We start from the raw sequence: 14,245 nt of genomic DNA, 5'->3' as shown, positions 1-14,245 counted from the left end.
ACTCAGGAGGCTGAGGCAGGAGGATCCTTGTGAGTTTGAGACCAGCCTAAGCTACAAAGTGAGCTCAAGACCAACTTGAACTACACAGTGAGACCCTGTCTCAAAAAGACAAAAAACAAAATATTGAGTATTCCTTTCCTTCTTAAATGAGCTCGTGTCAGTCTGCAATAGTCCTAATTATGCATGCAGATTTACTAGTCCAAATGACATGTATTATCATGTCTTTAAAACGTCCTAACAATATCAGGCCACAGTGCAGCATTTTCTATATACCAAAAATAGTCACACGAGTCTAAGAGCCAAAATATACTGTTCCTCTTAAAAAAGCATTTCTGCTAATCATTAATTCATCACCTTGGTGGTACTGGAAACACCCAAGTACAGTAAGTTCTTTGCAGACAGAGTGCAATCCAGTTGTGCCTTTTGGTGGACTTGCCCTGGGGTTGGGAGGAGTGGTTTCTCTCCCCATTTTTGTCTCAGTTTCCTCAGAAGTGTAGTAGTTTCCTACCTGTGCCTGGCTTCCTGAGACATCAATTTCCTTGTTATTCTCTTGCCTGTTTTTGTCTGCAGGTTACAGTAAGAGCCAAATGACCCTCAGAGTAGACACCATTTGGCCTCAATGACCCATCCCAGGTGAGACTCACCATTCCTACGACAGAGTGGTTCTCAACCTTTCCCCTCAAAGGTAGCTTTTTGTTTTGTGAACTATGCATTTGTGGCTGAGCACCGTGGTGTACATGTGTCATCTGAGTTACTCCAGAGGCTGAGACAGGAGGATCCAAGTTCAAAGCCCGCCCGGACAACTTGCTGAGCATCTACCTCAAAATAAACATTTAGCAAAGTGCTAGGGATACAGCTCAGTTGCAGAGAGTTTGCTTAGCAGGCCTGAGGCACCAGGGCTAGTCCCCACTAGGAGGTAAGGGAGGGAAGAAAGGAGGGAGGGAGAAAAAGAGAGGGTGAGGGCCAGACTGAGAATTCATACTGAACTACGCCCCCATCCCATTATTTCCATTTTATATTTTAAGACAGAGTCTCACTCAGTTGCCCAAGCTAGGCTTAAATTTGCAATCCTCCTGCTCCAGATTCTCAAAAAATAAAAAACGTATTAATTCTTTCATTTTTGTCCATAAATATATTTAAAAGAATCAGTAAGAAAAGTGGGATTTGTATAAGATAATCACCATTACCATGTCAAGCTTACATGGGATAAATATTTAGTCTTTATTTTTAATATTGGAAATAACTGCAAGTATCCCACTGCTACCATAGTAATACCATTGTATTATTCATATGGGCCTTTAGCATGCAAATTCCCTTTCTTTCCGTTACACCAGAGCCCTTGCTCCTTCCCAGACAGCAAGAGGAGATTTGATGGCCCCTGGCTGTTTGTATTCAGATGTGAGTACATGCCACTAGACCACACACCCTCCACTCTCCCTTTAAATTTTGTGTTTGCTCATGTACAGTAGTGGCATTTTCTGCAGTGATTATAGTGTAAGAGGAAATGAATATATGCAAAGAGCATCAGAGACTGTCTATGTTTCGAAAGTGAGGGCAGAGATGAGGTAAGGAGAATGACCACGACACGATATAGATGTGTACCAATTCCCCAAAACAAAGGTCATGAGGACAGGCAGCAGACAGACGCTGATTTTAAAAACTCAAAAACCTTTCCAAAATAAAATAATGAAAGGAAAACCATCTTCTCATCTTAAGTCAGTCTTTAAATACTGACTTGCCTCACCAGGGCAGAATACTGGCTGGGTCGTTAACCTTGAATTGACGCACAGAATATGCGCAACTCATGCGCACTTCCAATTCTCCAGCTAAGTTTCAATAATTTAGCCCCAGGTTAAATGAAACTGCACTTCAAGTTAATAATTATTTCTTCTTGATAACAGAGTAGAAAAGGAAGGAATTTCACTTTCCCCTCAAGCGGTGCCTGCTCTCCAGGACTTCCTCTCTGTCCTTGTCCACTGTGGACTGATCATGGCTGATCTCCCAGCTGTCCTTGAGTCAGGTGCCTTTGCCTTTCCCTCTGGCCACTCTGCACCTTGGTCAGACCAAGCTTCCCTGTCTTTAAAACTATTGATCAGATTGAATTGCTCAAGGAAAGCTGAGGACGCAAGATGATTGTTTCCACTGGCTCAGCTCTTGGGAGTGGCTGCCCCCACCCTGCATAACCTGGTGCGGTTGTCCCAGCGAATCTCACTCACTGCTGACCTTGAGGTGACACAACTAGTGCTCCACTCGTAACCAGCCTTTATGCCACGGCCTCGGGCTGTCTTGCTTTAAATTGCAGCTCTATCGCTTATTAATTACGAGGCCAACTGTTACACAAGATGAAAAGCCATTTGTATCTCATAGAACTGGAGTGAAGAGTAAATTAATTAAAACAGATGCAGCCCTTAGAGCAACCTCTGCATCCACCTTTTCACACTCAGCTTTGTGATACTCAGACAGGGACTTAATAGTATTCCTTCAGCTGGTTTTCTGTAAGGTTCTACCCATAGAGGGCGCTAGAATGAGACTGCAAGTTCCTAAGAAGGAAAGAGGCACCTGTTGCTCCAGCAACCAACAATCTTCTATCTGGCAGCAATGGTAAGTTGTGATCTCCAGCTTCCTCAAACAGACAGAAAGGAAGGAAGGAACGAAGGAAGGAAGGAGAGAAGGAAGGTAGGAAGGAAAAGGGAAGGCAAAGGAAGGGATGAGAAAGGAAAGGAAGGGCAGGGGGAAAAGAGAAGTGAAGGGAAATATAGGGTTAATACCCCTTAGTTATTGCAGGCTGATCAGGTCCACAATCTCTTGCACTAGTGTACAGAGAAGGCTAAATAAAAAGAGGCAAATGGAATGATTTCAGGGCTCCAGGAGGATCAGAGCCCTCTCACACAATTTGAGATTCTCTTGGGGATAAGGCTAAGACCTTCTCTGGGTCACCCATATCTATTTAGTTACCAGAAGAATGGAGGGGAATGCTCAAGAAGGGTTGAATCACTCCAGGACTTCTCCAAGTAAGGTATTAAGTTAATCCACCCAAGAGTGAGATGCCTGAGGCTACAGTCTTTATCCAGTTGAGATCAGATCAGATCCAGGTGTCCTTGGCTGTGATCTTATTTTATCCTTTGAGGCTTTCTGGCTTCATCACCATTACAGGTTTTGGCAGGGATTAGTGACTCACAGAGGTTCACTTACTATGAATCCTCCATTTCCAGACAAGAAGACTAGGCCTTGGACAGATTCACAAGTAAACATGAAAAACTAATTGGTTAACTTAAGTCCTGCTCAGGTCTGCTTCAAGGTGGTCTCCATCAGGTAAGGGAAGGAAAGGGAAGGGAAGGGAGAGGGAAGAACAGAGAGAAGAAGGGGAGGGAGGGCAGAAGGAGAGGGAGGGAAGGAGAGAAGGAGCAAGGGCTCACTATGCCTCTTAGAAACACCAGCACCCACAGAGAAGGAAGGTGTCCCTGCAGAGACCCAAGCGCTGACCCCACAGGGCCTGCACTCTGGGCAGTGCACTTCCAAGCTCCTCAGTTCAGTTAAACCCAATCTCCTCTGTTCATTCTCCAACCCTAGAGCTGATAGCTCCTCCCTGTATCACCTCAGTTTCCTACTTTGCTGTATCTGTCCTCCAATACTTAGGGGATTAAAACTATAATCCCCTCTATTCAAACTCTCTCTGTTGAAATACTTTGCATGAAGTTGATTGCGTTTGCATTCTTCCATGAGTAAATTTGATACAAAAATAATGGGATAAAAACTGGCTTTCATTATTTTCAAAACTTCCTTCAATGTTTCTCTACTATATTCTAGCCTCTAGATTCCACCCCAAAATCCCAACACTGTAGTAGGTACTAGAAATACCGTGGTGAATAAGATAATGGCCCTGTTTTGAAGGGAGTTCTATCTGATAAAGAGAACCGATATGTGTACCAAAGAATACCACAAAAGGCTATGGGTGGATATGAGCTTCCAGTCCTGCTAGGGGTAGAGGCAGGACAGCATCACCCAAATAGTCATTGTTTTTCTCGCCCAAAATGCACTTAGTTATTTTATAAGCATTTCTGATCAAAATCAACTTAACCCAAGTCTCCCCTGAAGGCTTTCTTGATCATTTTGGTCCTATTTTGGTACAAGAAATGAATGACCCATGTAATTCCCACTTGATATTTACTTAATTCTTGTGATAAGACTATAATAGATCATTATTTTCTCCAAATTTGTGGTTGAGAAAGCTGAAGTTGCTAGAGGTTAAGTAACTTGATATAGGTCTTACAACTGTAAATTATAATCAGGATTCAAAACTAGCTCCAGGGCTGGGGATATATCTCAGCAGCATAGTGCCTGCCTGGCAAGCACAAGCTTGTAAGTTTGATGCCCAGTACCAAAACAAAACAAAACAAAACTACTTCCAAAACTACCTCCATGTCCTTACCAGGTACTTAATTATATGTTGTTGGAGTCATATGCAAAGGAGCTTCTAGCTTCTTTCATCAGACACCAGACCATGCACTCTTGGTAAACAAGGGACCATGTCGTCTATTTTTCTGTCCCCACCACACTCTTCAGAATATATTAAAGATTCAATAAATACTTGACTTAATAATGTATGTATTAGCTGATGAGTTTCCTATACTGTAATCACATACTAACTTTAGTCATAACATGTTGCCAGTAACACAGAATTAAGGTGAAAGGAATTTTGGAAAGATTCCTGTCTGTCTGTCTGTCTTCTGTCTTTCTGACCGGTGGTCATCACCAGCTTGGAAGCGCTTTTGAAAAATGAAACAAACAAGTCAGCAATCTGGTGTTTCTGGGGAAAAAATTATGCTGTTTTGCAAAGAGATGGGAGCTCACTGTTCAGGCCCAATATAGTCTCCCGATCCTGGGTTTATCTGCTCCAATTTGTGGTTTAAACAAGCAATCCTTTGTGAGACCGAGGGCTTTTCACATTTATTTGTAATTGCATGTTTAGATAATATAGAATGTAGCTGTGGAAAAGCATCTAGCAGGCTCTGCACGCCTCAGGCAGGATCATGTTCATAGCTTCATTCTGCATTGATTCCCTCAAGCCCGTGGAAAATACTGATGTGAATCTGGTAGAAAGAAGTCCCACATGTTTTCTCCTCCCAGATGCGTGAAGGGTATGATCTGAAGAGCGTGATTTCTTAGTTCTCGGGAACGTCACTCTGGATTCTCTGCACTCAGCAGTGATCGCTTGTAAGAAGACATTCTGGTTGGTAGAAAAGAGGAAAATCAAGGCAGGTATGGGGGTGTTTATGTGTTGCAGGCGCCATTTGGAGACTGCCGCAGGAAGCAAGTTTGAATGTCACAACACAACCAAAGAAAACAAGGAGAGCTCATGCCGCGGCAGAAGGGAGAAGTTAGTGCATTATTTGTGTAGGGTTATGCAGGCAACAAGGAAACATCCTGGTGGACAGAAGCCGTGTTAGCTCAAACAGGTGGGTATAAAAGACCCAGCCAGGACAACTCCATAGAGAAAAGCCTCCCCCAGCAGCAAACATCTACCTGACTACTGTCACCATGGCTTGCTCTCACTCGCGTCTCCAAAGGGGAAGACTTGTCCGCACTGGCCCTACCACCAGCCTCTGCTCCTCTGACATCTGCGGCCCATGTGAGGTCTGCCTGCCCAGCACCTGCCCGCACAAGGTCAGCCTCCTTCAACCCACCTGCCGTGACACCTGCCCCCCGCCCTGCTGTGTGCCTGACTCCTATGTGTCATCATACTGGCTGCTCACCAAGCACAACCCTGCCCCAAACCTGGCCGGGGTCTCTGTCACCACCTGTGTCCAGTCCTGTGAATGTGGCCCTGCTTGCTGCTAGTGCAGTCATTTCGGAGAGCTTGCCCAGGTTACCTGGGGACCTCCAATCGTCACTGAGGGATGCTTAGCAGATATCCTTTAATTAGATGCTCTGGAAGATGTCTTAACTCCGTGCCTTCAGTGTTCCAGAAGTGCTCCTTCCTTGTTTGGAGCAATGATTTCCAAGCAATGGGAAACAATGCCCTCATGAACCTCCTTGCTTTAAAAGTAAATAAACAGCAGTACTCCCCAAACCATGTAATGTCTTACTGTTTAATGCTATAATTGGCCAAGGACTCTTCACACAGGCATCGTGAAGCCATAAACACATCCAGCAGAATTACAGCTTCTGATGACATCAGCGTAAATCTCACAGCCCGGAGGAAGTCTCCCAGGGGCGTGCAGACATCTGGAAAAGAAAACCTGCATGTGTAATAAAATACATTCACTCTAAGCTGAGAGTTGCTTTAAATTCCAAGGTTAGAACCTACTTTTTTTTTCCTGTTATTTTTTTCTCTTTTTCTTTCTTTTTTTTTTTTTTTTTTTTTTTTTTTGGTACTAGGAATCAAACTCAAACTCAGAACCTCACACTTGCCAGGCAGGCTCTGTGCCACTGAGCTACATCTGGGCCCTTTCCTGCCTATTTAAATAAATTCATGCTTCCTTTAGGAGGGAGGGAAGCTGGAAACTAGACATCAGCATACATTCTAATCTGTAATTTGATCCAGTTCAGTGTCTACTGGGTTCCAGGCATAGTCCCAGGTGCTTGAAAGAGGCAAGATTAAGATAAAATTCCCACTTTCCAGGATCCTGTATTGGAGAACGCCAAAGGTAAGAGATTATCATATACACCAGAACGCAGCGTCTACACGGAAGGACGGTGAGCCCATTCTGCAGGGCAGAGGAGAAAAGGAAAACAACGGAAGGGTCACCTCATGTCTTTATGGAGATATTGGAGCGGAGGCTGGAGGAGGGAGCAGGATTGGGAAGCAACAGCTCAATCGCAGAAGGACACTTTAACCCAAAGAAGACATACAGGGAGGTCACGGGGGGTGGCAAGGACCCGGGAAGCTTTACCTCCATTTTTCTCTGATGTGCCTTACGGTGAATTGCAGTATCTAAGCCCAGAGCGAACCCATTCCACACAAAGGCTCTTCTCACATACAGTATCTAACCCTCATGATAACAGGTAGTATTTTCCACTGGTATTTTTTTTTAGTCAACTATCTCTTCTTTTAAAACTCATATGGGTTTTTGATGACATCCTCCCCAAAACAATTCAGCAAGGGATCTGTTCTTCACCTTTATGCAACAAACACTTGCCGTTTAGCAAGTTATGGAAGGCAGACTCCACCAAGAAGTTTCGCGCGGAGGTTTGCAAAGATGTCAGAACATGGACTGTTGCCCCCAGGAGATTGTCCAGTCTGACTCCTTCAACTGCCAACCTTCCAGAAAGAAAATCAAGAACCACTGAACTGAAGGTGCTGTGTACGGCATTCCTCAAAGGAATCAGTCATCAGCTGAAGAGCCAAGAGATAAAACCAAACAAACACGCTGAGTCGGAAGCCCATGAAAAATGATGTACGTGAACGCCACAGCTCTAAGCTACATTAGAGCAAATCCCCTTCCAAAGCCCACTGTTAATCTCTGAACTGTGGGATTGCTCCTATTCCTTCAGTTTCCTCTGATTTTAAAGTCTGTGCATTGCTCAAGTAAAAATGAAGACTGAGCTGGCTTTCTTTGAGTGGTATATTTCAAAAAGGATTGCAACTGGGTGGATCTTTCCTCAGATAATTTTGACTCACTACAAGGTTGGTATAACTTTAAAAATGCTGACACTATAAAGACAGTGTAGCACAATCTTTGGAAACTCACAGTCGATTTACTTATAATAATGAAAATGAGTTTAGCCCTATACCATTCTGTCACCTTGCTTGCTCTCTAGAATCTGAATTATATCATCAGTAAACAAGACTAATATGCTTGAGATGCACAGAGTAATCCAATGAAACATTCACCTTTAAGTACTCCTATCCTTGTTGACCTTATTGAATTGAAAATGATCCAATTAACCATTTGAGTTGTTTGCTCTAAAATTGTTATTAGAAATCACATCATGTTGTGTATATTGTTTAAAACTGAGGAGGAAGAAACGAGAAGGTCTTAACCTGCAAAACCATAGCAGAAGTCACTTGGAATGATCACCACAGTTCATGCAAGCTTGGGTATACCAGAAGCCTGTGAAGATAAAATATGATGATCTTGTGACAAAAATAACAAGTCAGTGAGTCAAAAACTTGATTGGTTTAATAAGGGCTGGAACTCTTAATACACAAGAAAATTCCAAACTGATTACAAAATCTCAGTGGAAAAGAGTGTCATAAACAAAACGAAGGGTGGAAAGCCTCCTGGTTGGGCCCAGCCCGCTGGGCTGGGTATATAAAAGCCCCAAAGCGAGAGAAGACGGCATTTGAACCTCAGAAGCCTCACCTTTCTAAGAAAACCAGCCCCAACCAGACCTCCTGTGCCATGGCTTGCTGCGTCGCCCGCTGCTGCAGTGTCCCCTCCGGCCCCGCCACCACCATCTGCTCCTCAGACAAGTCCTGCCGCTGCGGGGTCTGCCTGCCCAGCACCTGCCCTCACACCGTCTGGCAACTGGAGCCCACCTGCTGCGACAACACACCCCCACCCTGCCACGTTCCCCAGCCCTGTGTGCCCACCTGCTTCCTGCTGAACTCCTGCCAGCCGACGCCAGGCCTGGAGACCATCAACCTCACTACCTTCACCCAGCGCTGCTGCGACCCCTGCCTCCCAAGCAACTGCTGACCTGTGAGGGGGCCCAACATGATGACACCAGCAGCCCTCTAGTCAGTATCTATCTAGTCAGTCTTCACTTGCCACGGAAAGTTAGCAGATGTTAAGGTAGACCAGATGGCCTAGAAGCAGGAACCCTACCTTTGCCTCTAACAGGAAGAAATCCAAGAAACTCCTCTATGACTGAATAACAATTTGGTTGTTATTCAGAAGAAATTCCTCTTGACTGAATAACAATTTGGTTCAGAAGAAATTCCTCTTGACTGAATAACAATTTGGTTCATCTGGCCAACTGAAAGTCTTCCATTATCGAAATGCTATGAAAATCTTTAAGACTTCAGACCATGTTTTCTTGGTCATGTTGCATCCTGGATCTTATTTCCTGTATTCAATAGTTTCATAAAAGCAAAAGAATCTGCTGACAGGTTTTCTAATAAACTTTATTTCCCTGGCCACACGTGTTCTTTGTTTATGTTAGAGTTGGGGGTATATTTCTTCCATTTAAAAACACAGATAAAGATAATATTTTAAGTTTCATTAAGGAATTACTGAAACTCACTAACATGGCCTGCTAACTTTTCATTGGTTATCTTTCATGTTCACTTTCTGGGTCTTCTCCTCCTCGGGTAAATACCATGTTGGAATAAGCCAGTGTTTATTTCTCTAGTTTTTTCTGGGTGAATCACGTGTATTCATTCATTTAACCCTCAAAGTAGCATTAGTAGATGGGAGCAACGGGGATTTAAGAGCAATCCAGCATGCTCGAAGTCAGAAACCTAGTTACTAAGAAAGCCAGAATTAACTCCTGGTACATCTGGCTCTAAGGTGCCTTTCTTTCTACATCTCAGAGCCTCCAATGCGAACATAGGTGGAAGCTTAATGAACAAAGTTGTGATGTCAACTTAACATGTACAAGAGGAATCAAAACCGTAAGATTTTTTTTTTTTTTTTGGACAGGGTCTCTCTATGTAGTTCAGGCTGGCCTTGAACTCACTATGTAATCCAATACAGTCAGGTGAGAGCTTGAGAGCTAGAGCTAAAATATTGATTAAACATGACTTGCTGCATTAATTAACTTTATTAACCTGCTTAACTTTATCTCATGCAGATTATGCTTTTCTGAGCCTAAAGAGGATTCGTGTGCGATATGTTTTCTGTGCAATATACACGTTTATAATACATGCAAACACATACACTTACATACAATACACATGTAAAAACACAAGTCCACACACACAAAAAAGCTGGGCATAGTAGCACACGCCTGTAATCCCAGCACTTGGGAGGCTGAGGCAGGAGGATCACTGCAAGTTCAAGACCAGCCTGGGCTACTAAGTGAGCTCAAGGCCAGTCTGAACTGCATAGCAAGACCCTGTCTCAAAAAAAAAAAAAGAAAAGAAAAGAAAAAAGAAAGTCCAAATCTGAAAAAATCACTGAGATAAAATTGGGAGAATATGTGTGGGTTGGGAAAAAGTAGGGCAAGAAAGAAGAAAAGCAAATGCTTTTAAACAAATGCATTTTAAGTGTCCTTGAAAAACCTGGTGGTCTCTCCAGAGAGAGATTTCTTCAAAGATCTCCACAGGCTTCTTAAGAGTCAGACTTTGAATGAACAGAGGTCTAGCGGGGATACATCTAGGATCCTGTGGCAAAGGTATCTGGCAGATTTGCTCATTCATTCGGCCAATATTTCCCAAGTGTTTCCCCTGTGCCTGGCACCATCTTTGAGCTAGAAGGGTAAATAAAAAAGAAATGCTATTATGGGGGATAGGAAGGGAAAAGGATCGGGTCAAGAGATAGAAAACAATCAAGATATGTCACCAGGCCGATCACTTCCCCGCAATGAACACCACTGCTCTGGGCAGTAGGCACATATTAAGAAAATTTCAAAAATTTCACAAAAGAAACCGTTTCCCTAAAGCACCCTGAAACTTCTCCCAAATCTGGGGAAGAAGACAGGCAAGTTATTGTAATCACAACACATGCGTGTTAATTTCTCTCACGTAGACCTGTGCTGCTCTCTGACTCCCACTGCGGCTGAGGGTCGAGGAGCGGCTAGGCCTGAACGCAGGGCGGGGAGCCAGCTCCAGCGCAGGGCCACAGTACCAGGGAGCCTCTTCGCTCTCTGGCATAGTCTTCAAGGAGGCACAGGCAGGAGGAGGAGTGAGAGCTGCCGGTGCAGATGGAGCAGCAGCTTAATAAGTCACAAGGGTGTGGGGAGCTACCGGAGGACCCTGGGAAGAAGGGTGGATGGAAGAAGCTTCAATGAAAGTCTCAAAGCCATGAAAGATTTGAAGTCGGGGCTAATAATCATACTATGCTGCTGTTTCTTCCATTGTCAATCTCTGATTTACGTCTTACTGCCACAGAGATCCCTCATGACTAAAGAGAATAATAATTAAAACTGGACAAATGTGTGCGTGTATAGATTTTCATCACTTTGAAAATCTACCATATAAACAAGTATTGCACCAGGCGTGGTGGCGCACACCTGAAATCCCAGCACTCAGAAGGCTGAGGCAGGAGGATCGTTGCGAGACCAGCCTGGGCTACCTAAATGAGCTGGAGGCCAACCTGAACTGCATGGTGAGTCCCTGTCTCAAAAAGACAAAAAGAGGGGCTGGGGATTTAGCTCAGTGGCACAGCGCCTGCCTGGCAAGCACAATGTCATGAGTTCAATTCCTGGTACCGGAAGAAAAACAAAAACAAAAAAGACAAAAGTAAAAATAAAAATAAACAAGAATTGCCATATTTTCCTGCCTTTACTCAAAGGAAAAGAGAGACCTTTTATTTCAAGAAAAAAATAGGTTTTGTAGCTCTGACACATGGTTTAAACCCCCATTAAAAACCACAAGTAGGGTATCACGATCCCAGTGAGTCACCAAGTCATCTGAGGGCAGTTACGTCACCACTCTAGGACTCTTCATCTTTGGTTATAAACAAAGGAGAGTAATCCCCAGGTTTCTAAGGCCTCTGAAGAGGAAATATATTTTAATAAAGTACTATAGATCTTGTCAACAAAAAGGATGAGCTTATCACCCACCACACACTTGCCATTTTACAACTGCTCCTGCTCTACAATCTTAAATCGTAACTACAGAAACAGGACGTTCAACATAAATAACAATTCTTTTAACCTTTTGTGGCAAACTCTAAGGACCAGTAAGTTCTGAGTAAGAAACTGACGTCCTTCTGCCATGAAATTCTAATTGTAACTGTCTGAAAGCCATTTTTCCTCTGCCATATTTCATTTGAAATGGCAAAATAACTTTCTTCCTTTTATTTTTATGATTTTTTTCTCTTCCTACTATTTTTTCTCTTTCCTACTTATTTTTTTCCTTTCTACTATCAGATAGTGTAACAGCAACTTATAATAATATATTATGTATGTGGTAAATTTTCTCACCAGGCCATAAATTCCATGAGAGCAGGGATAACGTTTATTTCACTCATTGAGGTAGATCCAGCATTTGTCAGTGTCTGGCACACGGTGATTGCTCAATGAATGTCTATAAAATTGACTTGTTAGCTATTGGAGGAAATATTTATCAGTCCTAAATGCCTCCCTCTATTTCAGAGTGCACAGCCTGGCAGACGTTTACGCAGATAAACCTGGGGGAAGTCCTGGGCCATCCGCCCATGTCGTCAATCCTCCATTTCCAATCTGAGGTGCAGGTAACTTTTTCAGATTTTTGATTTATAAATTCTTATGCCACAGCTTTCTCTCCTTGTATGTTTGAATATTTATTTATTCGTTATAAGCTTTTTTTTTTTTTGGTACCGGGAATCAAACTCAGGACTTTGCATTTCCTAGGCAGGTGCTTGTGCCGCTGAGCTAGATCCCGGGATCTTGTCATAAGCTTCAGCGATTAATATTCGCTATTTCCCACAAGGTCACTCCCTTACTTACCATTGGCCCCGTGCTGCACTTTCTCCTGTTGGTTATTTCACCTTTATTTTGCCTTGAAGTGGATCCACAGCTTACTTGAGTGGTGATAATAATTTATCTCCGGGTAGCTCTTTACGGTTGTCTTTGGACTTCTCCACTTTTTATCCCATGTAACCCTCACAATAACCTTCTAAGTGGAGCAATGTAGACATTATTACCTTTGTTTTGCAGAAAGAAAGATGAGGCTCTAAAAAGTGAATCGCGCCCCTAACGAGAAAGGAAACCAGCAGCACCTGGATGAGGAAAGAGCTCTTTGGCTCTTAACGTGGTCCCCTTGGTCCTACTTCCCCATTCCCAAAACAAATGAGTGTGCTCCCCACGGTGCACTGGTAGACTCAGAGGAGGAGGCGGAGCGGCATGTGAACAGCCAGGGCTTGAAGGAGGAGCAAGTCCGCCCACGCTGAGAATGATTTGAGGTGTAAGGCTAATACTGGCCAGGAACCTACCTAATGCTCACGCTGAAACTGAGTACTGCCTGAATGCAAATGGTGCACTGGAAGTAGAATATGGGTCTTTCCTGCCATAGCTACCTTCAGTTTGGGGAGAAAATACGATACACTCGTGAAGAGGGGAATTAAATCAAAGGTAACATGATAATCTAGCTCAGGCCCAAAATTTGCTTTCCATTGGTAGCAATTTTACTTGAATTTTCACGTTGTGGGTAGAAGTCATTCTTTCATGGAGTCTGTAGGCATAAGGAAAAAAAAATCTACTTGCCTACAATTAATAGCACAGGATAATTCTCAATGGAAGCTAATTCTCAATGGAAAGATAAATATACACAAGAATGTTTTAACGTAATTATTTATTAAAGGAACACAACATAATGAGGAAATTTCATTTTCACTCATCAAATATCACTTCTAAAATATCCACAAAAGTTATAAGGAAGTGGGAGTTCTCAGTCAAACATAGCTGATAAAACAGGTAGAAAAACAACAGGTAAATAAAACCCTTCTAGAGAGCTGTCAGGCAATGACTACTAAAGCCTGAAAAATATTGAAAATTAGCATCTGTTACAGTTCTGCCTAATTATTGTTTCTGTTTCTGAAATACTCAGAAATGTGCATGGGATTTATGCACACAGTTGCTCTTTTACCACAATTATCACAGAAAAACATTGAAAATAACCTACTTGCTTAATAATATGGAAATTTTAAGTAACGTAGAAATGTAATTATATGAGAAATGCTAAGAAAAATTAGAAATAACATTATTAAATATACTCAAGAATATAAGATAATGAAAATATATATTTTTAAATGAAAGAGTGAGTCATAGAGCCTAAACTGCAATGTGATTCTCGTAATGTAATGAAAGGGTCAAAGCAATATATAAAAACGATTCTCTGTATGTATATATATAAAATACTAATAGATAACCTCTACTGATGAGATCATGAGTGATTTGTTTTTATACATTTCTATATCATCCAATATTTTAATGAATATATAGTATGTTATAATTAAAAACTGAAATCATAAATATTTTTAAAATTTTCCCAGCTGGGTATGGTGGTACATGCCTGTAATCCCAGCACTCAGGAGGCTGAAGCAGGACTATGTGAATTCGAGGCCAGCCTCAGCTACAAAGTGAGTTCAAGGCCAGCCTGAAATGCATAGTGAAACTCTGTCTCAAAAGAGATGAAAATAAATAAATAAATAATTTT

The 14,245-nt window shown here is 42.5% G+C and overlaps 2 protein-coding genes across 2 annotated transcripts; both read left to right on the top strand.

Moving 5' to 3' along the window:
• Positions 1-5,538: 5,538 nt before the first annotated feature.
• On the top strand, positions 5,539-5,838 carry LOC102023660 (keratin-associated protein 3-1-like). Its single transcript, XM_005394619.1, has one exon. It carries the CDS (start codon positions 5,539-5,541, stop codon positions 5,836-5,838), a length of 300 nt encoding a protein of 99 aa, XP_005394676.1.
• A 2,463-nt stretch (positions 5,839-8,301) lies between these two features.
• On the top strand, positions 8,302-9,085 carry LOC102021509 (keratin-associated protein 3-3). The gene has a single exon (XM_005394379.1). The coding sequence runs from the start codon at positions 8,346-8,348 to the stop codon at positions 8,640-8,642; it is 297 nt and encodes a 98-aa protein (XP_005394436.1). The 5' UTR covers positions 8,302-8,345; the 3' UTR covers positions 8,643-9,085.
• Positions 9,086-14,245: the final 5,160 nt, after the last annotated feature.

The sequence above is a fragment of the Chinchilla lanigera genome, unplaced genomic scaffold (genome assembly GCF_000276665.1).
Source record: "Chinchilla lanigera isolate Chin_1 unplaced genomic scaffold, ChiLan1.0 scaffold00050, whole genome shotgun sequence".
NCBI classification, from domain to species: Eukaryota; Metazoa; Chordata; class Mammalia; order Rodentia; family Chinchillidae; genus Chinchilla; species Chinchilla lanigera.
This window is presented reverse-complemented; position numbering and strand designations above follow the sequence as displayed.